Source organism: Passer montanus, unplaced genomic scaffold (assembly GCF_014805655.1).
Source record: "Passer montanus isolate IOZ18808 unplaced genomic scaffold, ASM1480565v1 scaffold43, whole genome shotgun sequence".
Lineage (NCBI taxonomy): Eukaryota > Metazoa > Chordata > Aves > Passeriformes > Passeridae > Passer > Passer montanus.
Window position 1 is genome coordinate 1,739,034 of NW_024369151.1, and position 23,432 is coordinate 1,762,465.

Here is a 23,432-nt window from a genome sequence, read left to right on the forward strand (position 1 = left end):
CACATGACAAACAGAACAACTACTTCAAGTACCAGCATGGCTGCAGCTCCAATTGCAATTCCAGTCAGCTGGGAGGGGAATTGAGGGAGAAAATTTAATAATTTTCAGCTTCAGAAGTTACTACATACTTTTGAAGGGCTGAAGAACACTCAGTTCAGTCTGGGTGGGCAGGGATGTCTGAAAGCCAAGCTTGTTCATACTTAATTTTTAATTCAAACATCTCATTTGCAAGAAGTTTAAACTGCACCAGTGACCAGTCCTGAGATCACATGGAAAATATTCCATGTTTTTCTTCCCAAAGATCTGGGGGCTGATTAACTCAATGTACAGGGGGTGTATGAGGGCATGGAGTGCACAGGGAGATGAAGGAAGGCAGGGTTAGTTGGAATACTGGGCAGGAGCAAACAGGAGCCCCTGTTGTGGGCAGGGACAAACCCAGCAAGGCCGTGTGTTGGACTGGGAACAACCTTCATCCTGCAGGAGCCAGCAGGGAATCCTCAGGGAGCCAGAGCAGGGGTGGCCTCGATGTCCCTGGGGGTGAGGGAGCCCTGCAGAGCCCTGGGGGGATGTGAGCATGGACCTGGCTGTGCTGGGGCCATCCCAGGGGGCTCCTGGCACTGCTGGGCCCAGGGCTGGGGCCCTCAGGAAAGCTGACAAATGTAGAATTCCTGTGCTCCTCCAAAACATGGGGAAGGAAAGAGCTGTGTCCAGGAGCAGCTGAGGGGTTTTGTGCTGCAGGTGGAACCTGCTGGGGGCTGACATCACAGAGGCTCCCCTGGAGATTGCTCTGAGCTGTGTCTCCTTCCCCGCTCCCCACCAAGAGCTGCAACATCGTCATGGCAGGCTTCAAGAGAAGCAGCATCTTCCCTCAAAACCCCTACCACATCCCTGGGTGAGTTCATCCAAAACCTCCTCTTCCAATGCACGTGGCTCTGGTCGGGGTCAGGGAGTGTTCATGACTCAGGGTGTTTTGGGGTTTTTTTAAAGACACTATTCAATATTCTGTGTAACTATGGTCTGAAGGAGACAGCACTCCAGGGAAACAGCACCTTGCAGAGGGCAGAGCAACAGACGTGCCAAGGACAGCAAAGCCAAAATGGCTCTTTTCCCCTCTTTTTCCCCATTTCTTTTAAGCTGCCAAATGTCAGCAGAGCTACTGTGCAGGGTTTGGCTTCCAAACTGTCAATATTTGCACCAAGGATGTTTGGAAGTCTCCTTTGACTAAAGGGTGGTACAGATGTGACACCCTCTGGTCACTGGGCTGGAGCCCTGTCCTGCTGCTGGGTCAGAGGCTGGGAACTCTTGTCATCTACTCCATAAGTAGCTGGATTTCTTCCCAAAGCTCTTTGTGACACTCCTCTAAAGGCTCGGAAGGAAGAAAGCCTGGATAGGAGGCAGTGAGTTACAGGGGAGAAGGTAAGATATGAATGGCAGGAATTTGGGATTTGCTGTGAACCAAGACTTTGTGTGTGGGGTCCTGTGGTGGGACCTGGGCTGGGATGTGCAAAGGGCTGGGAAGGGCTGGGTGGCCCCAGGGGAAAGGATGTGGGTGTGAAATCCCTGGGATCAGCCCAGGCTGAGGTGAGCCCTGGCTCAGGGAATGTGTGCAGGGCAGGCCTGGGGAGGCACATCCCCAGCGGGAGGCACATCCCAGCCCCAGGGAGAGGGAGGAGACCTTTCCCTAGGGCTGCTCCTGCAGTGGTGACCAAACCAGCCCTTCCCCACAGAGTGACAGGCAGGATTTTCCATTACTGATCTCTCCACCTTCCCACTTACATAAGCTCTGAGCCTGGGGGTTTTTTACTCGTTTTTGCATTGCTTTGGCCATCTGATGTGACATTTCCTGTGTGCCATCAAAGCTGTGCTGCCAGCGGCTTGGGAAAGACGAGGGACAGCAAGGAGGGAGCTGTGGCTGGAACTGCAGCCCCCAAAGCCTCAACACCTTCCTTTGCTCACCCCTGCCTGCCTGCAGCTCCCTCAGGAGCAGCTCCAAGCCCCGGGATGGACACAGCAGCCGGGGCTGCTCCTCTTTGGAGCTGCTTTGGCCTCAGGAGGAGGAGGAGGAGGCAAACCCTGCTGCTGCTTTTGTTGGTGCTGTGCAGGCTCAGGGCACCCCCTGAGCCCCCGTGGGTGCTGAGGATGAGGAGGAGCTGCCTGAAGGGCATCACCAGCAGAGCCCTGCCCTGGGGTGTCACAGGAGGAGGCTTTGTGTCCAGGATGTCCCCAGGTGTCCCATGTGCTGCACCCACCTGTGGCAGTGAACCTGCAAACCCCGAGAGCACCAAAGCACCTTGTTGTCATCGGGCCAGGCAATGTCACAGCAGGAGCTTGGGAAGCCACCACAGTGCTCAAGAGCACTGGGCAGCCTAAACCCAGCGAGTGGGATGGCTTGGGAAGGCCTGGGTGGGCAGAGAAGGGGTCAGTCCATGAATCCTGGGCACAGCCTGGCCCTGCAGAGCTGGGAAGGGTTTGGAGGCAGGAGACGATGGCCCAGGGCCAAGGCTGTGCTGGCAGCCGGGGAGGCAGAGCAGGTTTGGGTGGCAGCCTGGGAGTGGTGATGGAGGAGATAGGGCTGAGCAAGGGGGGTGAGACAGGCTCAGCCTCGGGCCAGAGGGGTCTCACTGCAGCCTGAGCCCAGACAGGCTCCCCAAAAGGGGGTCCTGCATCAGCCTCCAGCACGGGGGCACAGACAGCCCTGCTGAGGCTGGGCCCTGCCCAGGCTTTACCAGCAGCACTTGTGACTCCCTCGTGGCAGATCCCGACTCGCTCGGGTGTTCTTGTGTTTAATTGCAGGGGAACAGGGCCCTGGCTCAGCCCAGCCATTATTTTGTCCATGATCAAAATCCCTCCAGCCATCCTGTAATTATTGGGGCTGTGTCATCTGTGCCCTTGCTCAGTTTATCATCCGTGTTGCAAGACTCATTGAGAATCCCTGGGGATGAGGCACCGAGCTGCTCCAGGAGGAATCCTGCCTGCAGAGTGGGGAAACCTGCCAGGAGTAAATGCACAGCTCTGCTGGCTGCAGTTTAAACTATTTGGAAGGGAAAGGACTTACTCATCATCTTATGATCCTCATGCATCATCTGGCTTTATCCCCGGATCCACGCTGGGCTCATTGATGGAATATTTCTGTTCATTGCAATTGGCTGCTCTACCTTTCTTCAGTGCTGGAATAACATCACCATTAGGAAATCTGAGACTGGAGCAGCTCGAGTTTCTGATGGTGTCTCGGAGCAGAGCCAGAGCTCCAGCACCTGCCCTGCCCTTGGCCACCAGCAAGTCACAGTGCCCAGCCCAGGGACTGGCAGTGGAGAGATCCCAAAAAACACAGCTGTGTTTGTTCCTGGGACTGACCACCCTCCCTGCAGTGCCTGGGGGGCTCATCAGCCTGGGCCCCTCCTCGCTGTGAGCAGAGAGAGGGGCTGCAAGAGAGGAATTATCCTGATTTTTGAGTTTCAACACTGAACAAGAATCACTGGGATTTTCTCAGTTAAGGTGTGTCAGAGCAGAGAGGCACTGCAAGGTTTAAACTGGGGCACATTTAAATGGTATTTTAACTGGGGGATTGTGGATGTTGGAGCTGCCAAAGCCCAGGCTGTGCTGGGAGTTTTCCCATCCACAGATGCTGCTCCCTGACCTCACCCGTGTTTCTGCATGAACCAAGGGCCTGTGCCTGTACATGCCTGTGAATTGATGAGCCAGTTTTTGTGCTGCCAGAGGAGAACATGCGTGTGAAACACAGGCACTCCCTCCTGGCTCCTGTGTGAGCACACGTGTGGTCTCAGTTCTCCCCCCGGGCTCATCCCATCCTTCACCTTCCCTGGGCTCCTGACAGGGCCTGTCCAGGGTGCAGACACTGCAGCACATCTGCACTGCCAGAGGCCAGGGAGGGATGGGATATGGGGAATCGGGAATTGTTCCCTGGCAGGGTGGGCAGGGCTGGCACAGGGTGCCCAGAGCAGCTGTGGCTGCCCCTGGATCCCTGGCAGTGCCCAAGGCCAGGCTGGACAGGGCTGGGAGCAGCCTGGGACAGTGGAAAATGTTCCTGCCGTGGCAGGGGTGGAACTGAAAGGACTTTAAGGTCCCTTCCAGCCCAAACCAGTCTGGGATTCCATGATCACCCCACCAGTGCAGTCCCCCACTGCCACCTCAGTGATGGCTCCTTTCTGGTTTCCTCCTCAGCTATGGGGGCTACGTTCCCCAGTTCACCTTCACCTTTGGGGACACCTATGGAAGAACCACCCACCATCTGCTGACAGATCCCAGTGTCAGGAAGAGCCCTCGCTCCCTGCTGGCACCCCTGGACAACAAGGAAAACCTCCTGGAGTACCATTACCACATCGACCATCCAGGTGAGCAAATGGACCCTGCTAATGAGCACAGTGTTAATGAGCACTAGTGGGGTCTGTGCCCATCTGTCCTTGGGAGGCTGCTGGATGAAATGGGATCTTTTCCTTGGAGCAATCACGGCTCTGGTGCAGGAGCTCTGACAGCTGGAGAGCAGTGAGGTGCTGCAGCTCTGGGCCTCAGCTGATGAGGATGAGGATGGGGATTCTGGTGTTATGGAGAGGAGAGTTTCAGTTCCCAGGTTATCCTCAGTTAGATGAAGATAAGTGATTTTATGGCATATCATTAACTCACTCCCCAATTCTTCCAGAATTCCTGCTGTGGTTTAACCCTGGCTGGCAACTAAACCCATGCAGCTGCCTGCTGACAAATCCAAACCATGGCCTGTATGATATTCTATACAGAAAATTACCTCAATCCCAGTCAAACCCAGCACAATTCCACAGGCTGAAATCCATCTTTCTGGGGAAGGTCTGGTCTCCTACCTCAGATTCTTTTCTGGCTCACCTGTCTGGTGCACAGCTCTGCTCTGAGCTCTGACAGCTTGGCCTTGATTCTGCTTCTTGCTGCTCCTCCTCAGCTCAGCAGAAGGGCTCCTGTGCTTCCCCTCTTTCCCCCTCTTTCCCCCTCTTTCCCCCTCTTTCCCCCTCTTTTCCCTTTCCACTTTGCTAGCAGGCCCCATCTCCTCCATCAAGCACAGACAGGCTTGTGTGGATTCCCAGCACAGGGAATTTGCAGGAATCTCCTACCAAGTCCCAGCCCTGTGTGCAGTGCTTGGTCCCCAAGGCAGGCACAGCAGGGCTGCCTGATCAGCCCCTGGGGATGTGCCACCCTTTGGGGACACGTTTGGATGTTGTGGATGCCCTGGACAGTGGGAGTGAGTTTCTCCCAGGCTGAACACAGGGATGATGTGCCCCTGTGGGATCTGGGTCTTTATTTCCCTGGGGATGGCCACACCCAAGTGTTGCTCTCTCATTTCTCACTGGGAATTTGTGTTGTGCAGCTTCGTGCAAGCTTGTGGCCTCTCTGCTCCTCCTGGCCCTGTTTTCCAGCATCCAGGCCTCCAATACACAGGTGGTGTTTACAGGCTTCATTCCTGGAGATTTGAATTTGCATTTCCTTGGTCTAGAATACAGCTCGGACAGACCCAACTAACCAGTTGACCGAGTTGCTCTCTCATTATTTGGGTTCTCTCCTGGTTGCCAGTGGTGCTCGTGTTTGCTGCTCCTTGGTGAGGTCCTGAAGAGCCAGCCCTGGCTGTGCTGATAAGGTCACCAACAGCTCCTGCTGGCCCTGAGCAATCCTTCAACCCTGCCCAGGTGCTGCCTGGTGCCCTCCTGGCTGTTTCATGTGATGGTGATCAAAGAGTTCAGGACTGTGGCCGCCTTTAGCAAACTCGGTCTCAAGATTTTTCTCAAGGCCTGGCTTTGATAAAGTCTCACTGATGGGCTCCAAGTGCTTTGCCAGTTTCTATCAGTTCAATCCCATTTGTTTTCTTGCTGGAAGTGCAGCCAGGCTCTGCTCTTGGGGAAGAGGAGGGACAGCTGGGGCTGGGCCAGGGCAGCTCTACAGAGCAACCTAAGTTTTCTTTTCCTTTGGTTTGTGGGAGAAAGAGTAGATTCAACATGCTTATTAATAATGAAGTAAAAAAATAAAACCACTTTAAAATTTGCACATTAGATTGAAAACTTATTTTAATCCAGGATTTTTCTTTATTTTGGTGCCAGCCTGGACACTTGATAATTCAGTTGCATAGAGCAATTGAATATATATCTATATCTATCTATCTATATATATATATATAGGATTTTTCTTTATTTTGGTGCCAGCCTGGACACTTGATAATTCAGTTGCATAGAGCAATTGAATATATATCTATATCTATCTATCTATATATATATATATATAGGATTTTTCTTTATTTTGGTGTACATATATTATGTGTATATATACACATTTTATATATATATATATATAAAATGTATATTTCACAAAGCTGTATACAGAATATATACACACATTATTATGTAGTTGTGGGCAGATTGAACACCTAAATGCCCATCAGAAATTTATAGTCATGTAGAAAAGGGCAGATTTTGCTGAATTCTGCAGATTTGCAGAAATCATGGAATAATTCAGCTTGGAAAAACCTCTAAGACTGAGTCCAGCACTAATCCAGCACTGCAGAGGAAGGGGCTGTCTGCAGATGGAGCCTCTGCTGGAAGAGGCTCCTCATTCCCTGGGCTCAGCCCTGGGATGCAGATGTGCTCCCAAGGGGAGCTCAGAGGAAGGCTGTAATGACCTGGAAAAAAAATGGCCTGTGAGCACAAAAATGGAAGGAATTTGGTTTGTTTTAAAAAGCCCAGGCTGACACAGTAACAGTTTTCCAAGAAGGAAAGGTGGCTGTGGGGTGGGGGAGTGATTCTCGTCTGGAACTGCAGAGAAGGGGAAAATGGGATTCACAGAGAAAGTGCCTGAGCCAGGGGTCACACGGGGCTGGGGCACCTGGGGAGCCACGTCAGGAGGGATTTTTAAGGGGAAATCAGACAAAAGTTGCCAAGCCCAGCTGTCCCTGCAGAATCTCAAATGGCAGGGCTCTGTCCCTTGTTCACAGTGGAGATATTTAGCATTTGCTGGATGTAAGATAATTTTTTTCCAGCCAGTGTTACAGCAGATTCTTTCCTCCATGAGCAGCAATGGTGCCAGAGCAAGAATTCCTTGGAGGGGGCTCTGTTTGGGGTGGGCTGACACAGCCACCTGGAGTTAAGGATTGAGGGTTTTTCCCCCCTTTACAACTTTCTAGCTTGGCTGGTGATATTTGACCGTTTTGGTGACAGTTGGAATAAGTGCTATTTAACCGGGATTTGTGCTGGTTCTCTGTGCAGGCTGCTTTATTGATGGGGCTGGTGACACAGCCATGGGATGCGCTCGGAGTGGATCTTTGTGGTCTCTTCCAAGTCGAGCTGTTCTGGTTCTACACCGCTGGCTCCAGGCTCCTTCCCAGGGCACGGGGATAAGGGAATCCCTCATCCTCCTGTCCCCTAACTCGGCGTCTGTCCCTCAGGATATGTCACCTACCAGCCCATCACGAGCCCTGCTGAGGCGCCCCTGGGGCCGCAGCCCGTGCCCACGGTGCTGGAGGATCCAGTGCTGACCCCCCTGGAGCCCCAGCCCTGGCAGTGCCCCCCGGCCCTGGCCGTGCCCGGGCTCCAGCAGAGCCCTCCGGAGCCGCTGCAGGGGCTGGCCCTGCACCCTGCAGCCCAGGAGATGGACAGGGAGCTGGCCATGGCCCCCCTGGCCCAGCTCCTGGGAAAAGGGACTGGAACCTGCCCCTGTAACTGTGCAGGCAGCAACATGGTGAGTGGCTCTGGGAGGGGGCTGGGGGTGTGAGGAGGGGATCTCAGTGGGTGTGGGTGCCTGTCGGATTGAGCCCTTCTCTGACCCAGGGATGGGGCAACTGAGAGGCGTTTGAAAAACTTTTATTCTATTTTCAGTCTCATTTGAAGGGCGAGATAATACAGATGTTATAATTCACACCATTACAATCAGAAGCTTTAAAGCATTTACAGCACGGTGTGGCTAAAGCTAATAAGCCAAAAAAAACACTTATAGTGCACTGTAATTATGAAAGAGCTTCTAATTGTAACAGCGTAAATAATGACATCTGCATTATCTCACCCTTCACGTGAGACTGAAAATAGAATAAAAGTTTTTAAAACGCCTCTCAGTTGCCCCAACTCTGGGTCAGAAAAGGGCTCAATCCAACACATGGCAAGGGCACAAAGTTAGGAGTTTTTGTAGAGAAAGGATAGACACACAAATGTTTCCAGCAGCAGCAAATCTACTCCATCTTCAGGAAATGGTTTTGATCCTTAATTACACTTCCCAATCAAAAAGGCTTAATTTTTCATTTGGGTGCATTTGGCTTCAATCCCAGTCCCTAAAGTTGTGTTGTGCTGTGCTGGCCAGCCAGGCTTGTGCTTCCTTAGGGTGTTCTCGGAGCCCTGATGCTGCCTTCCTCCTCATCCTCCTCCTCCCCGCAAAAACAGAGCAGTCCCAGCACCTTTGGTCGGGTTTCTGACCCTGTATCTGCCCCCACCTGAATTTCACACCATCATTACCTCTCCTTTGAACACCAGGACTGGGATTTGCCTGTGGAGCTGGGGGCTGTTGAGCACTGCACAGCCAAATATCCCTCCAGACCAACATGTTTTATGGTGTTCTTTTTGGTTGGTTGGTGAGGGTTGGGGTTTTTTTGTTTTGGTTTGGGTTTTGGTTGGTTTTTTGTTGTTGTTGTTCTTTTTTGTTTGTTTGTTTGTTTGTTTTTGGTGATTTTTTGTGTTTTTTTTCTTTAATTATTATTATATTTATTATTTTTAATAAAACATTTCTTTTCTCTGGAGCCAGCGACAGCCTTTGTCACGTTCCTGCAGCCGTGGCTCTGCAAATCCTCTGAAGGCAGAGATTAGAGGTTTGACGTATGGAGTCAAGAGCTGGCTTGGATGTAAATCCCAAGAAGGGGCATTCCTGCTCCTTGCCCTCAGAAAGAGATTTGCACAGGAGCTCAGTGCCCAAAGCTCCCTTGTTCTGCATGAGGATTTTGCAAACCCTTTCTAGGTCTGCTGCTTGCTCATCTCGTCATTTGGCTTTCCCAGAGTGGCTGGGGTGGCTCCTGGAGTGGAGCTGGGCAGAACTGGAAGTGGCAGTTGGGAGTTGCCATTCCCAGTCCCGGCAGTGATTTAAGCAGAGCTGAGGGGGTTTTACTGGTGTTTGATCTTATTTCTCTTTTTGTTTCAAGCAGCTGGAAACCGGAGGTGTGGCACTGCCAGGAGGGGTTGCAACAGCAGATTACACACTGCCAGTGCTGCCTGTCCCAAATGCCATCCGACAGAAAGCCACCCTAGGTAAAGCACAGCCAGGCCTCCTGCAGCACCAGGCCACCTCTAGGAAAGGATGTGACCCTTCTCCCCATGGGGACACCTCTGTGGCCTTGCCCAGTGGCTCCAGCTTGTTTGGGATGGAAATATCCCTGCTGCTCTCCCTGCAAGGGCGTTTCTTTGCTGTCACCCTTGGGATGCTGTCACCCTTTGGGATGCTGTCACCCTTGGGATGCTGTCACCCTTGGGATGCTGTCACTGTGGGGGATGCTGTCACCCTTGGGATGCTGCACCCTTTGGGATGCTGTCACCCTTTGGGATGCTGTCACCCTTGGGATGCTGTCACCCTTTGGGATGCTGTCACCCCTTGGGATGCTGTCACCCTTTGGGATGCTGTCACCCTTTGGGATGCTGTCACCCTTGGGATGCTGTCACCCTTTGGGATGCTGTCACCCCTTGGGATGCTGTCACCCTTTGGGATGCTGTCACCCTTTGGGATGCTGTCACCCTTGGGATGCTGTCACCCTTTGGGATGCTGTCACTCTTTGGGATGCTGTCACCCTTTGGGATGCTGTCACCCTTGGGATGATTCAGGGACCACCTGGGGTTCAGGAACCACCTCAGTGCCCTGCAGCTGTGGTGAGGAGAGCTGGTCCCACCCTGCCAGAAATCAGATGTTTTCCTGAGTCACCAAATCCACGTGCAGGGAGGTGTGGCACCACCATAAAGGTGTAAACTGTGTCCTGCAAGGGGTGCTCCACATCTTCCCCTTGCCCTGGAGAACATTCCTGTGCAGCAGGAGAGCTGCAAGGGTGATGGGCTGATCCCCCTCGAGGATCCCACTGCAGCAGGGGGGATCCTTCACTCTGCACTGCACGACAGGATCACAGCAATCACAATATTCCAGTTAAAATGAGACAGTGTCCAGGCTTTAGGGTGCAGAACACAAATTTCCCTCTCCAAAGCATTCCTTTGGAAAGGGGGAGTTTGGGCTGCTTTCAGGTTCTACCTTACTAGGTTTTTGTAGTTTTAGACTTTTAAAGTTTCTGTTGTGGGAGTTTGTTGGATGGGCAGAGGAGATGAGGAAAAAATGTTGGACATCCCATTGTTAGCCCCTGAATGTGTATTAAATTGGGAGAAAACATGAAAGAGCTGTCAATGTGAAAAAAGGACTAAGAAAATGAAATGGTTCTTCCATACCACATGCAGACCAACAAAAATCAGTTCAGGCCATTGTGTTCTCCTTGGGAGTCATAAGGAAAAAAACCTCTTTCAGAGAAGATACCTCACATGTAAGAGTTGATTTTACAACTTAAACAGATTAATTTTTCCTTCCTATACTTTAAGGTTTTATATTCATCCCAGTGTGGTTGATCTTAAATTATCTTTGTATGTTCTCAAGCAGAAAATGTTCTCTTTTGCCTCCACCCAAGGGTACACTGGATACATCCCCTGCTCCCTGGACAACGTTGGCTTGACCTACCTCTCATCTGTGAAGAAAGCCATGAAGGAATTTGACCGTCGCCAGGTAGATTACAGATTATTGAAAAGAGAATATGTATAATGCTGATGCTGAATTTTCAGTAGTAGGATTACAACTGGGATACAAGTACAAGCAAAATCAAATGCTGTTAGTTAACATTGAAAAAAACACCAGCAATTAATTCTGTAACTTGTTTCCTTGGGACATTAAGGGATGGTAAATGAGTTCATAAAAGGATTAAGGAAATATATTGAGGGCTGGGTCAAGAGTGAATGTTAAAAATGTTGCTCTGGGTGCAGAAATACAGGATGCAACCATCTGCACTTCCTTTATAGAATGCATCTCCTCTGTCTGGTTGGCAGTGCTGGTGACTTCCTGTGATATATCATTTATTTGGTTGTAAGGCTTTTTCCTTTCCGAACACAATTTTTCTTAAAGGGATCTCCACCTTCTTTCTCCTCCTTTTGGGAAGGGTGCAGAAATATCCCTCCTGAAAAACTGTCATCCCCTTGCTGTAAGAGCTCCCATACAATGACACAGAATTCTCCAGCACGGAAAAGGAGATCCCTCCGGCAGCAGCTGCTTGCATTCCGAGCTACACGTCCCTCCCTGCCCCCAGCAGGGCGTGACATCCTGGGATGCAGAGGGATCCCCGGGATGCAGAGGGATCTTTGGGGTGCAGTGTGATCCCCGGGGTGCAGAGAGGCTCCCGGGATGCAGAGGGATCCCCGGGATGCAGAGAGATCTCTGGGGTGCAGCAGGATCCCCAGGATGCAGAGAGATCCCCGGGATACAGCGGGGTACCTGGGTTGCAGAGAGATCTCTGGGGTGCAGCGGGGTACCCGGGGTGCAGTGGGATCTCTGGGATGCAGTGTGATCCCCAGGGTGCAGTGTGATCCCCGGGGTGCAGTGTGATCCTTGGGGTGCAGTGGGATCCCGGGGTGCAGTGTGATCCCCGGGGTGCAGAGGGATCCCGGGGTGCAGTGTGATCCCCGGGGTGCAGTGTGATCCCCGGGATGCAGAGGGATCCCCGGGGTGCAGGGTGCAGTGTGATTCCCGGGGTGCAGTGTGATCCCGGGGTGCAGTGTGATCCCCGGGGTGCAGTGGGATCCCGGGGTGCAGTGTGATCCCGGGGTGCAGTGTGATCCTTGGGGAGCAGTGGGATCCCGGGGTGCAGTGGGATCCCGGGGTGCAGAGGGATCCCGGGGTGCAGTGGGATCCCGGGGTGCAGTGTGATCCCGGGGTGCAGCAGTCCCTCGGGTCCAGCGGCTCAGCGCCCTGAGCCCGGCTGAGGCGCCCGGCCCCTGCTGCTCCCCGGGCACCCGTGCCTCCCTCGCCGGGGCTGGTGCAGGACAAGCGGGCAGGGCCGGGTGCGGTGCCCAGCTCGCAGAGAGCCGCTGGCAGGACGGGGGCAGGGCGGCAGGGCAGCGTCCTGCTCGGGTGAGATGCATTTCCCGGCGCTGCCTTCCGCCTCCTTCCCTGCTGCCGTGCTTGGGAACAGAAAAGGAGCAAACAGAACAAAACCCGGCCATTTATCCCTGAGCGTGCTGTTTGCCAAGCCTTCCTGCCCCGCTGCCTGCCATGCCGTGGGTCAGCCGGGGAGGTGTCTGTCTGTCTGTCTGTCCGTCCGTCCGTGCGGGGTTCAGCGCTCCGGGCTGCCGGGGCTCGGCAGCAGCGAGGAGCAGACGCGCTGAAGGGAGAATCACACCGCGTTTCCAGCTAAGATGGCTTCTGACTTCAAGCCACTAATCTGCTGCCCTAAATCTTTGCTGTCCTCGGTACAGATGCGCCGTGGGTCACTGCTCCCTGCCTGCAGCAGGCACAGCGCGGCTCCGTCCCAGCACAAAGGGCTCCGTGACCCACATCCCCTCTGCGCACCCCAGGCACAGCTCCAGGGACACCTTTAGGGGCTCAGTGGCTGCAGAGCTGTGACACCCGGCTGTGACACTGTGACACCCATCCTGCTGCCCAGCCCCTCCCTGTGTCTGGCCTCAGAGGGCAGGAGATGATTTGCACTCTTCCTTCAGTTAATTCCACCTAAGCCTTCCTGTTCCTCCTGGCCTGGGAATTCCAGGCCGTTCCTGCTGGTGGGACTCATGGAAACAGCCACAGCACAGGAACACCGGCTCCAGGGACAGCAGAGCAGAGGCTTTGGGACTTGGGGATGATCCCCAAGGGAATAAATCTCTGCAGGGATCCCAAGGACAGCACCTGAGCCATGCTGTGGGCATGGGGGACGAGCTGGCAGGGACTGCTGCCAGCACCTGCCAGGAGAAAAATTTGTGGAGTGGAAAAAGGGACAATGCAATGTAGCTCTTAATTAGAAGAAAGCAGGACTAGAAGGAGAATTGCTTTATGTTGGCTTAAATATTTTATATAATGCAGAGTCAAAGCACATGACTTTGGTAAAAATAGTGTGTTTTAAAATAAACCGTTCCATGTTGTTGTGGGGTCTTTTTTGTTTTGTTTTCCAGCTTTTGGAGAAAAATCCACCTTATACGTTGGGCACGAGATTCCCCCTGACACACTGGCCGGACACCAAAATTTACAGCCGTGCTGGACTCATACCTAACTACTTGGGCTTCGTACCACGTAAGTTCATCAGCTGAGCGAAAACGAAAGTCACTAATACTAATTACTGGGTTAAGTAGCGCTGTTAGTGGCTGGAGTGGCACAGCAGTGAGCAGTCACAGAGGTGTTCCACGTGGGTAGGAGGTTTTTTCTGGTCTGTGCTGAGCTGCTGGAACTCTGCCATGCCCAGGAGAGCCCATCTTTCCCAGTGCCAGCCTCTCCAGGCTTAACGTTCCCAGCCACCATCCCCGCCCAGGCTCAGTGACATCCCACCTGTCACGGGGCAGGAAAGGGATTTGCTCTGGAAAGCTTGAAGTCTGATAAAAAGGAGAAGGGAGATGGTGTGAAGGGGTTGAGAAAGCATAGGAAGTGTAGGGAAATTGTATTTGGCATCAGGACAGGTCCCTGCCTGAGCCCTGTCTTGGGCTGCCTAACAGGAGAGGTCTGGGGGAATTTTGTATGTAAGGGGAAGGTGTGTCCATGCACCTGAAAGCATTAATGTACCAGGCTAAAAAATCTCAACAAATCAGCAACTGATGCTTTGCTGTGTTTGGTCACAGCTCAGTAATGTGGGTGGGAAATTATGGAGCTCAGCCGGGAAGAACTGGAGTCACTGCTCGTCCTTGCTGCAGTGCAGAGGAGGAAATGGGAGAGGATGTGAAATATGGCAGGATTGAGAATGGGAAAACTGCCCTGGCTGGGCTGGGCTGTGGCTGATGGGGAGGCTGAGCCCAGAGAGGAGAATGTTGAGTGCAGGTCTGACACTGGGCCCTGCTCTGCAGACATTCCCACTTCCCTGCCTCTGGAGCCACCAGTCAGCACAGTTTTAACTGCTCCAACCAGTCTGGCTCTGGGTGGAGAAAATTAATTAAGGCAGAAAACCTTTAAACAAAAGCAGTTATAATTTAGAACACTGAACAGAACTTTTCAGCAGGGAAGGAGCCTGCTCCCTCCTGTCCAGCTCCTCAGTGACAGCTTTGTCACTTGAAGCGACACCCACCATATGAATTGGTGCCATTGTAAAATACCTGCTGTTAATACAGGGTTTTCCTGAGACAAACCAGTGTCAGATACTTGTCAGGTGCTCAGCTCACCCAAACAGCAGCAGCTGCATCAACACCTGATGATCAAAACCTCTGCTGTGATTTCTGCAATCTCTGCAGACGGGCTGCGCGCAAGGGTCAGCTTTAGTGTCACTTGTGACAGCGTGCCAGCACCCTTGGGCCAGGCCAGGGCTCCCTGCTGGCTTTGCAGCACTCAGGAGCTGCAGTGGAGCAGCACTGAGGAGCTGCAGTGGAGCAGCTCAGCTGCAGAACAGCCAGGGCTGGGTGGCAGCTCAAACCTCCAGTGACCCCTGCTCAGCTCCTGCCAGGCCAGGCTGCACCAGGCCACAGGCAGGCACCTAAATTTAACAGCTCAGCTGCAGAACAGCCAGGGCCGGGTGGCAGCTCCGTGGCACCATTTTGTGCCCAGGCAGCTCAAACCTCCAGTGACCCCTGCTCAGCTCCTGCCAGGCCAGGCTGCACCAGGCCACAGGCAGGCACCTAAATTTAGCTACAGCTTGGAGTTAAATCCACCCTCCCTGTTCAATGTGCCCCTCTCCAGCAATACCTGATTGAAAGAGAACACCAGGGAACGTCTCCAATCCCCACAGCAGCAGGAGCCAGCGACACAGCAGGCGTCACCTGGCTGAGGGCAGGACAGAAGGGCAGTGACCACGGACAAGGGGGCAGTGCTTGTGCCAAGCCCATTGTTTCACTGTTTTTGTGCTCCAGACCTGCAGGACATCCACGGGCTCACCTACGGGGACGGTACGCGGGAATCGTACCGGTGTGAACAGAGGAGACGGGGTCTTGCACTGTGAAAACTGCTTTAATGGTGCCTGTACAGCATTGGGAGTGACTCGGAAACAGCAATAATAACACAACACAAACAGAACTTTTGAATGAGAGAGTTCATACAACTTTAAACAAAATTTACAGGTGTTCCAACTGCATAGCTTTACTCTGCCTCCTCCTCAGCCTCCTCCTCGAACTCTCCCTCCTCCTCAGCTGTGGCATCCTGGTACTGCTGGTACTCAGACACCAGGTCGTTCATGTTGCTCTCAGCCTCTGTGAACTCCATCTCGTCCATGCCCTCGCCCGTGTACCAGTGCAGGAAGGCCTTTCTGCGGAACATCGCAGTGAACTGCTCAGAAATGCGTTTGAACAGCTCCTGGATGGCCGTGCTGTTGCCAATGAAGGTGGCAGACATTTTGAGGCCGCGAGGTGGAATGTCACAGACTGCTGTCTTAACGTTATTAGGGATCCATTCGACAAAATAGCTGCTATTTTTGTTCTGGACGTTTAGCATTTGCTCGTCCACCTCTTTCATGGACATGCGGCCCCTAAAGACAGCGGCCACGGTCAGATAGCGGCCGTGACGAGGGTCACACGCCGCCATCATGTTCTTGGCATCGAACATCTGCTGGGTGAGCTCTGGCACGGTTAGAGCCCGGTACTGCTGGCTCCCGCGGCTGGTGAGCGGGGCAAAACCAGGCATGAAAAAGTGCAGACGTGGGAAGGGGACCATGTTCACCGCCAGCTTGCGCAGGTCAGCGTTGAGCTGGCCCGGGAACCGCAGGCAGGTGGTGACACCGCTCATGGTGGCTGACACGAGGTGGTTCAGATCACCGTAGGTGGGGGTCGTTAGCTTCAGTGTTCTGAAGCAAATGTCGTACAGCGCCTCGTTATCGATACAGTACGTCTCGTCCGTGTTCTCCACCAGCTGGTGCACCGACAGCGTGGCGTTGTAGGGCTCCACTACAGTATCTGACACTTTAGGGGAGGGCACCACACTGAAAGTATTCATAATTCGGTCTGGGTACTCCTCACGGATTTTGCTGATGAGAAGGGTACCCATGCCAGAGCCTGTGCCACCACCCAGGGAGTGAGTAAGCTGAAAGCCCTGGAGACAATCACAGCTTTCTGCCTCCTTTCTTACAACATCTAACACAGAATCGACTAATTCAGCACCTTCCGTATAATGGCCCTTTGCCCAGTTGTTCCCAGCTCCGCTTTGACCTGGAAAAGAGCCATTTTCGAATTAGATTACGGTCACCGCTTCCTGCTTATTGCTCGCAAGCAAAGCCTAAGAGCATCAGGCTCCATGAAAGCTTTCATCTTATCGAGCGCAGGGGCTGTGGTTTCACACAGGCACCTCTGCAGTGGCTCGCCAGACACAGGCAAACATTAATTATCAATGATACAGCAGCCACTCCATTTCTCCCGGTAGCACGCACGGAGGTGGTAACCAAGAACCGAAAAGCAACGACCTCTGGTGCCACCTGGGAGCTGCTCGCAGCCGCAATCCCGGTATTCCACGCCAGGATTACCCCCGTCCGGGCCGGTGCCTCGGAGCATGTGCGGCGGGGCAGCCCCGCAGTGCCCTGCCCCACCCCGCCGTTCCTCCCGCCCCCGCGCACTCACCGAACACGAAGTTGTCTGGCCTGAATATCTGCCCGAAAGGCCCGGAGCGCACCGAGTCCATGGTGCCGGGCTCCAGGTCCACCAGCACGGCGCGGGGCACGTATTTGCCGCCTGCAACACAGGGAGAGCCGTGACCACCGCGCCGGGGGGGGCCGGGGGGAGCACGGCGGGCGGCTCCGGGCCCTACCTGTGGCCTCGTTGTAGTAGACATTGATGCGCTCCAGCTGCAGGTCGCTGTCCCCGTGGTAGGTGCCGGTGGGGTCGATGCCATGTTCGTCGCTGATCACCTCCCAGAACTGCCGAAGAGAAGCGCGTCAGCGGCGGCCGCGCCGGACCGGGCGCGCTCCCCTCCCGCCCCCGCGCCCTCTTTCCCCGCCCGGACCTTGGCTCCGATCTGGTTCCCGCATTGCCCGGCCTGCAGGTGCACAATCTCTCTCATGATGGCGGCAGCTCCGAGCGCTCACTACAACCCCAGGCTTTCCCCAACCGACTCTGGCTGCGTGAGGCAACCGCCAGCCCTTATATAGCAGCGGAATGCGCGCGCAGCCTTCTTTTCCCCGCCCAGGCGGCCACTCGCAACAACGATTGGATGCTTAGAGCGAGGCTCTACAAATGAGAGAATCTAATTGGCTACGCCGCTGTCATTCAAGCCGACATCTCCTATTCGCCCCGCCCTCCTGTCTGTTAGCTTTACAGTTAGGCAACCGGGAGCCGCGAGTGCCCGCCTCAGCTCGCTCACGGCGTTTCCGATTGGCTCAATTGAATGATTGATGTCGAAGCCGATTGGCTGTGGGCCGTGGGGGATGAGCTAACGCCGTTTGATTGGCGGAGAGCGAAGTGCCCTGGTAACCGTCGCAGTGACTCCGCAGCGGGCTCTGGGCGGTGGCCGCCGCAGCCGCCCATTCACGGACCCGAGTGCGCGCTTTGCGCAGCGGAGGCGGCGGCTCCTCCTCACTGCGGGACAGGGCGGGTTCCCCGCGGGTCCCCAGTGCTTCCCCCCCGCTCCTCCAGGCAGCTCTGCCTCCTTCCTTCCTTCCCCGCCCGTCCCCCCGTCCCACTACACCCGGCGCCGCAGCGCCGCGGCGGGAGGGGGAAGCACCCCGTGTGCGCACGCGCGGGCTGCAGCGACATTCCAGCACTTTCTGGCGCGCGGCCCCGGCCCGAGGGTGGCGGGGCCGCGCGCGGGCGTTGTCATGGCGACAGCGCGCGCGGGTGGCGGGAAGGGCTGGGGCGGGCGGCGTGAGGGGAGCGTGAGGCCTCGGGAGCCTGAGAGGGGCTCTGAGGGCTCAGGGGGCCTGGCTCCTCTCAGGGCTCGGGGGTCCCTAAAGGCTCAGGAGTTCTGGCAGCTGTGAGAAGGCTGGGGGAGCTCCAGGATCTGTGAGGGCTAGGAGGGCTGTGAGGGAAGTGTGAGGGCTTGAGGGGTTGTGGGGGCATGGGGAGCCATGAGAGGGCTGTGAGGGCTGAGGGGAGTGTGGAGGTTCAGGGGGTCCAGCTGCTATGAGGGCTTAGGGCTGCTCTGAACCCTGCAGTGGCAGCTCTCTAGAGGCCCCTATGATGTGAGGGGAAGGCCCCAGTGAGGGCCTCCTGCCTGTGAGGGGATCTGGGGTAGACATTTTTTAGTTATCAAGGCTTCCCCACGTGGGCACCTCCGTCCTGGGCTGTGTGTGGGTGCTGCATCCCTGTCATGAGGCAGTCAGACACCCCGTGCTGGATAAATACCAGCCTCGCCTTTCCTTGTCCCTTATTCTGTCTCCCGGCTTTGTGAGCACATTCTTGCCCAGACAGTGCATCCCTTGGTCACAGTTTTATTAAGCATACTTGATTATTGTTTCAGTAGAATCTTTTTATGGTTGTATGTATTCATTGTGATGCCAGCTTGGTCTGCAAGTCCCAGCATTTCTTCTTGTTTCATACTGGAGCAAAAACTTGAAAGAGGCTCCTAATGGAGCTCCCAAGACAAGGAGTCTCGTCCTGCTGCCTTGCTGTGGGGTGGGCTGAGGCAAACGCAGCCATGACCTCAATTCTGCTGACACAGCCAGCTCTGTGTGACACACAGACAGCTCGTACACATCCTGGAATCCGTGCCTGGATAACAATAATCCAATCCTGTGCCCGGCTCAGGTGAGGAGGAGGTGGCAGGATATAGAAGCCCCATGAAGGCTTTGGCTGGAGCTTGAATGGCCTCTGGTAGTCAGCTTAATACAAAGAATATGATGATCGATATTTCTGGCATATAAACAACATATTGCTGCAGAGGTGCTGGAAGGAGTGCAGGAACACTTGGAGCAGCCCCAGAGCATCAGGAGTGACTGATCCTGGGAAAGGGCTGTGTCTGCCTCTGAGGTGTCTGGGGGGACACACGGGGCTCATCCCTCACATCCACAGCCTGAATGCAGCACGTTGATGCAGCTCCCTTTGAGATAGCTGAGTAACGCAGAGGCATTGGGGTCCAGATTTATCCTGCTCATTTCAGGCATTGATTAAATAGTGTTCACACTGGAATCAGAGGAAAGGGATGGCTCAGCCCACTCCAGCTCAGAGCAGTCCTCTGACATCACCTTTCTGTTCTCTGTGATGCTGTTTGAGGTGACCACTTCCAAAAACTGCAGCATCATTTAGGTGCTAAAGGCAGCCAGGATGAATCTGGATACAGCTTGCTCAAGATTTCACACAAGCCTGTGCTAATCAGTAAAGACAGCTTTTCCTCCAGGATGTGATGCCATCTCTTCAGAGAAATGTACAGAAAGAATCCTGGCTTCTTTCTGATTAAAACCAGGGAATGTAGAGCGTGCTGCCCGTGTTGTGCTGTCTGGGGAGGTACATTCAGCATCAATTCTCTTCAGGTGTGCTCAGCACAGCGTTCAGAGGCACATGTGCTCAGGAAACCCTGGGAAACCTGCCCTGAATGGAGTGGGGGAGCCGCTGCAGGGTTGGGGGAGGTTTTCTGCTACAGTGCTGCTGTATTTAATGCAGGTACAGCTTTGGGTTTTTTCAGCCAGTGCCAGAAAGCAAAGGCCTGTGCATTAGTGCCTCCATGTCCTACTGTGTGAGCAATCCCGAGCCATTGTGCTTCCCACAGCCTCTACTCCAGCCTGCACTGCCTTTCATGTTCGGGAAGCTGCTCTGTAATGTGTGGAGTGAGCAATTGTTGCCACCCCCAGCATTCCCAGAGGCAGTGTGAGAGTGGAAATGCTCTGCTGGTTAAGGCTCCCACACCTGTCTGCAGAGCCCAGTGGAGCAGGGCTAGGACCCTATGGAGCAGCTAAACTTTGCTCTCTGATCGAGCTTCCAGAAGTTTCCCAGGAGATTCAGCCACCTGAATATCTGAGGAGGAGGCATTTCAAATTATTTGTGCAACATTAATTTTTGCTAATTCTAGCCCAGACAGCAAGTATGTATGTTCTTAGCTACCTGCACATCCACAGGAAATGACAATCCTATCTTAAATATTTGCCCATTTTTTAAATTGAAGTAAGATGCCAGTATTTTTCTCTAAGGAGGAGCACAGTCAGGAATCTCCATGGAGAGCTGCTGGAGCTGCTGACCCTGTCAGCCCTGGTGTTTCTGACGCTGTGGCAGGCCAGCATTAATTAGTGTGTGCCAAGAGGTGAGCTGGCAAGTGCCACAGCAGGTCTGTGCCAGAACCCTGGCTCACACGGAGCATTCCTCTCAGGGTGAACCTCTGCATGGAATACTGAGTGTGAGGCAAATTCTGGGACAAAAAGGTGCACATTCCTCGGTCCTGCCTGAGCCAAGTGCTGCAGTGCATTTCTGGTGGCCCTTGGTTGGTGGAGAGGCTGCAGCTTGCCAGAGTAGGGAGTGCTGGAAGGCAGGTGGGAGGGCAGAGAAAGGAACAGCACTGAGGTGGGATTTTTGTGGCTCCCATGCTGTGTGTTCATTGCAGACATCTGTCTTAGCTGGTATTTGATTACTTTGAAAGCTCTCCTCAAACTCTGCTGTAAGTGACAAGCAGGGAGGTTTCACCTCATTTAGGGGCAGATCCCATCTGTAAGTGCTGCATAAGAGGGGTCCTAGAAAACATCAGGGCAGTGTTACATGGCCAAAGACCCTGGGTATAACCCAAAGAGAGACACAGGGAAGTTAAAACAAGTTGGAAATCGCATTTCTGTTTTGCTGAATTAGGTATTAGGGTTTTTAAAAACTTATTATTGCAATTGTTTTGGTTTTGTAACTACCTGTATTGCCTTTTGCTTGGAAACAGATTTTACTGTAAACACAACTGGTTTGGACAGAGCAAGGAGGAACTTTCTTTTCACTTTTGCATATTACCTTTCCCTTTCACTGAACAAGTGTTCTGTGTGTGTGTGCAGAGCTGATCCCTCCCCTCAGCAGGCAGGCACACAGCGACTGTCCTTCCTCCCTTGGTGCTTAACCAGTGAGACTGCAGCCTGTGTCTCTGAAACACGATCCAGTCTGAACTGAGCCTCTACCTGGGGCTGGCAGGAGCCCAGGCAGGAATCACAGGACTAATTCTCTCTCTGTAGGTAAAAACCTGAAGCCCTGAGTTAAGGGAGGGACTCTGGAGGATGAGTGTGGGTGGGAGCTGCCTCCAGAACCAGAGGGTTTTTGGTGTTGTGGTTGTTCCAGGTTTATGGTAACACTGAAGTGAGGCGTGGGTATGTGCAGGTGTTTTCTCATTCTCATCTGATTGTTGCTTCTAAGGGTAAGCAGTCTTGTTTTCCAGAAATTACTGCTCCTGTGATATTGAAGTTATGGAGGTGAGAGGCTGCTTCCAGAGGCCGGTGAGTGAGAGGTGCAGTCGTGGGATTCGTGCCTGAGGGAAATCAGAATGGCTGAATGGGATCAAGCCACAGACCCACCCAGGCCAGTGTCTTGTCTCCAATGCTCTGCAGCACTTAGCAAAGAGGAACAGGGCAAACAGATATGGATGTGGCAGGGCAATTCTTTGCCACAAGCAAGTAACTTTTTGTTTAATAACCCCAATGGGTTGTTATAAATTTATCTAATCACCTTTTGCAGCCATGTAAACTTATGGCATAAACAGCCTCCTGTCCTGACGAGTGCAGTGGTTTAACTACGATTGGAGTGGAAGAAGAGCTCCTTCCATTTGGTTTGATGATTTCCACTGAGTAACTCCATTCACGAGGCCCTGAGCCTGTCCCTTCAGAGCTTTCACTCCAGGACTGTTTCACATTTGTTGTGATACTGTGAGACAAGTTAATGCTAAACCAGCTTTTACTTTGTGTAATGTTTGCATTAATTGGCCATTTACATCTCCTTCATGTTTGAAACCTGTGAACTTTGAACATTGTTCCCATGAAGGTTCCACAGCTCTGCTGCTGTTCCTTGTCCAGTGATAAGCCTGATGGCTGTTGCCTTCTTCCACGTGGAGGATCCGTTTCTCCTGAGACTTTGCACCAAGAAGTGGTGACTAATTTGGTCATGAGGTGCACATATGCTGTGAACAAAAATAAGCTTTCCTTCACACAAAAGTTGATATTACCACTCCTCTGTCTCTCTCAAACCTCCTCTTCATTCCCAGGGCACTTCTCTTCCTGGTAGGGATTATTCTTTCTCCCTCATTTCCAAAAGAGCCTTCATCCATACTCCATGCTAGTGTCTGTCTCCCTGCATAGAGGACTTCTTCCAGTGCTATGGCTTCTTTAATCCAGAGTTGCTTTCACATCCCACACAGAGAGTCTCCATACTGCAGTGTCTTTCCCCTGCATCCACAAGGTGTTCCCAGATCAGCCCCCTTGCTAACTGATGTCATTTGTGGTGGGAGAATGGCTCTGGAGAAATGGCTCTGGAGAATGGGAGGGATCTCTGGCTCTGTCAGAGATTTCCTTAGGCTTTCTGAGGGGTGCTCTGCCAGCCTCCCTCTCGTGACTGATCCCTGGCATTGCACACTACTGCTGCAGCAGTTCCTGTTCTGTGTTTATCTGGCTTGAACAGGGATCTGACAACATCCTGCTGCAGAGGGATGTGAATATCTCACATGGAGGGAACCTGGTCACCTCAGTGTACACTGAGGATGTTGTCAGATGTGGATGTGAATATCTCACATGGAGGGAACCTGGTCACCTCAGTGTACACTGATCTGCACTTAGAAAACACCAAAACACTGGGACTTGCCTGGGTTTGATGGCGTTGTGAAAGGACTTTTATATTAAGAAAGCTGTTGCAAAAATTGCAGGTTTTATGATCCCAGTATTCCTTCAGGCCTGTTTTTCTTCAGTGTGTTCAGAATTAGCTCTTGAAGTAGGAGTGACAGTCCATGAGGTAAGATATAAACATCATATGGCTGCCTGCTTCTCAGGAGAGACACTCATACAGGATCAGAGGCAGGGTAGAAGAACAACATGAAAATGTACTAAATCCAGCCATCCATGAAAGGCATTCCTCTCATCTTCTGCTGGGTTTGCTCCACAAGAGATTGTGGATTCCAAGGCCTCAGCTTGGGTCTCTCCTACCATAGGGAGCCTGGGTATGTCAGAATGGGAAGAAACAACTCAGGCCCTGTGGGTACTGCAGAGGGGAACTGCAGGCAACAAACTATTTCCCTCAATATTCATGGGAATTCATTAGGACAACTCAGATGGGATGTACTGGTTGAGAATCCGTGGTGCTTTGGGATGCCTAAATGATAATTAAGCCCTAATAGCCAGGAGCAGACCAATCACCCTGTTGTGTATCTGAAGCTAA

At 53.1% G+C, this 23,432-nt stretch overlaps 2 protein-coding genes across 2 annotated transcripts; one reads left to right on the top strand and one right to left on the bottom strand.

The window, feature by feature from the left end:
* Window positions 1-836: 836 nt before the first annotated feature.
* On the top strand, window positions 837-15,142 carry FAM166A (family with sequence similarity 166 member A). Its single transcript, XM_039720344.1, has 6 exons — window positions 837-892; window positions 4,183-4,352; window positions 7,412-7,704; window positions 10,630-10,752; window positions 13,182-13,299; window positions 15,054-15,142. The coding sequence occupies exons 1-6, from the start codon at window positions 837-839 to the stop codon at window positions 15,140-15,142; spliced, it is 849 nt and encodes a 282-aa protein (XP_039576278.1).
* On the bottom strand, window positions 15,132-17,276 carry TUBB4B (tubulin beta 4B class IVb). Its single transcript, XM_039719968.1, has 4 exons — window positions 17,128-17,276; window positions 16,933-17,041; window positions 16,746-16,856; window positions 15,132-16,340 (listed from the first exon to the last, which is right to left on the bottom strand). Exons 1-4 carry the CDS (start codon window positions 17,182-17,184, stop codon window positions 15,280-15,282), a joined length of 1,338 nt encoding a protein of 445 aa, XP_039575902.1. The 5' UTR covers window positions 17,185-17,276; the 3' UTR covers window positions 15,132-15,279.
* Between the last annotated feature and the right edge of the window lie 6,156 nt (window positions 17,277-23,432).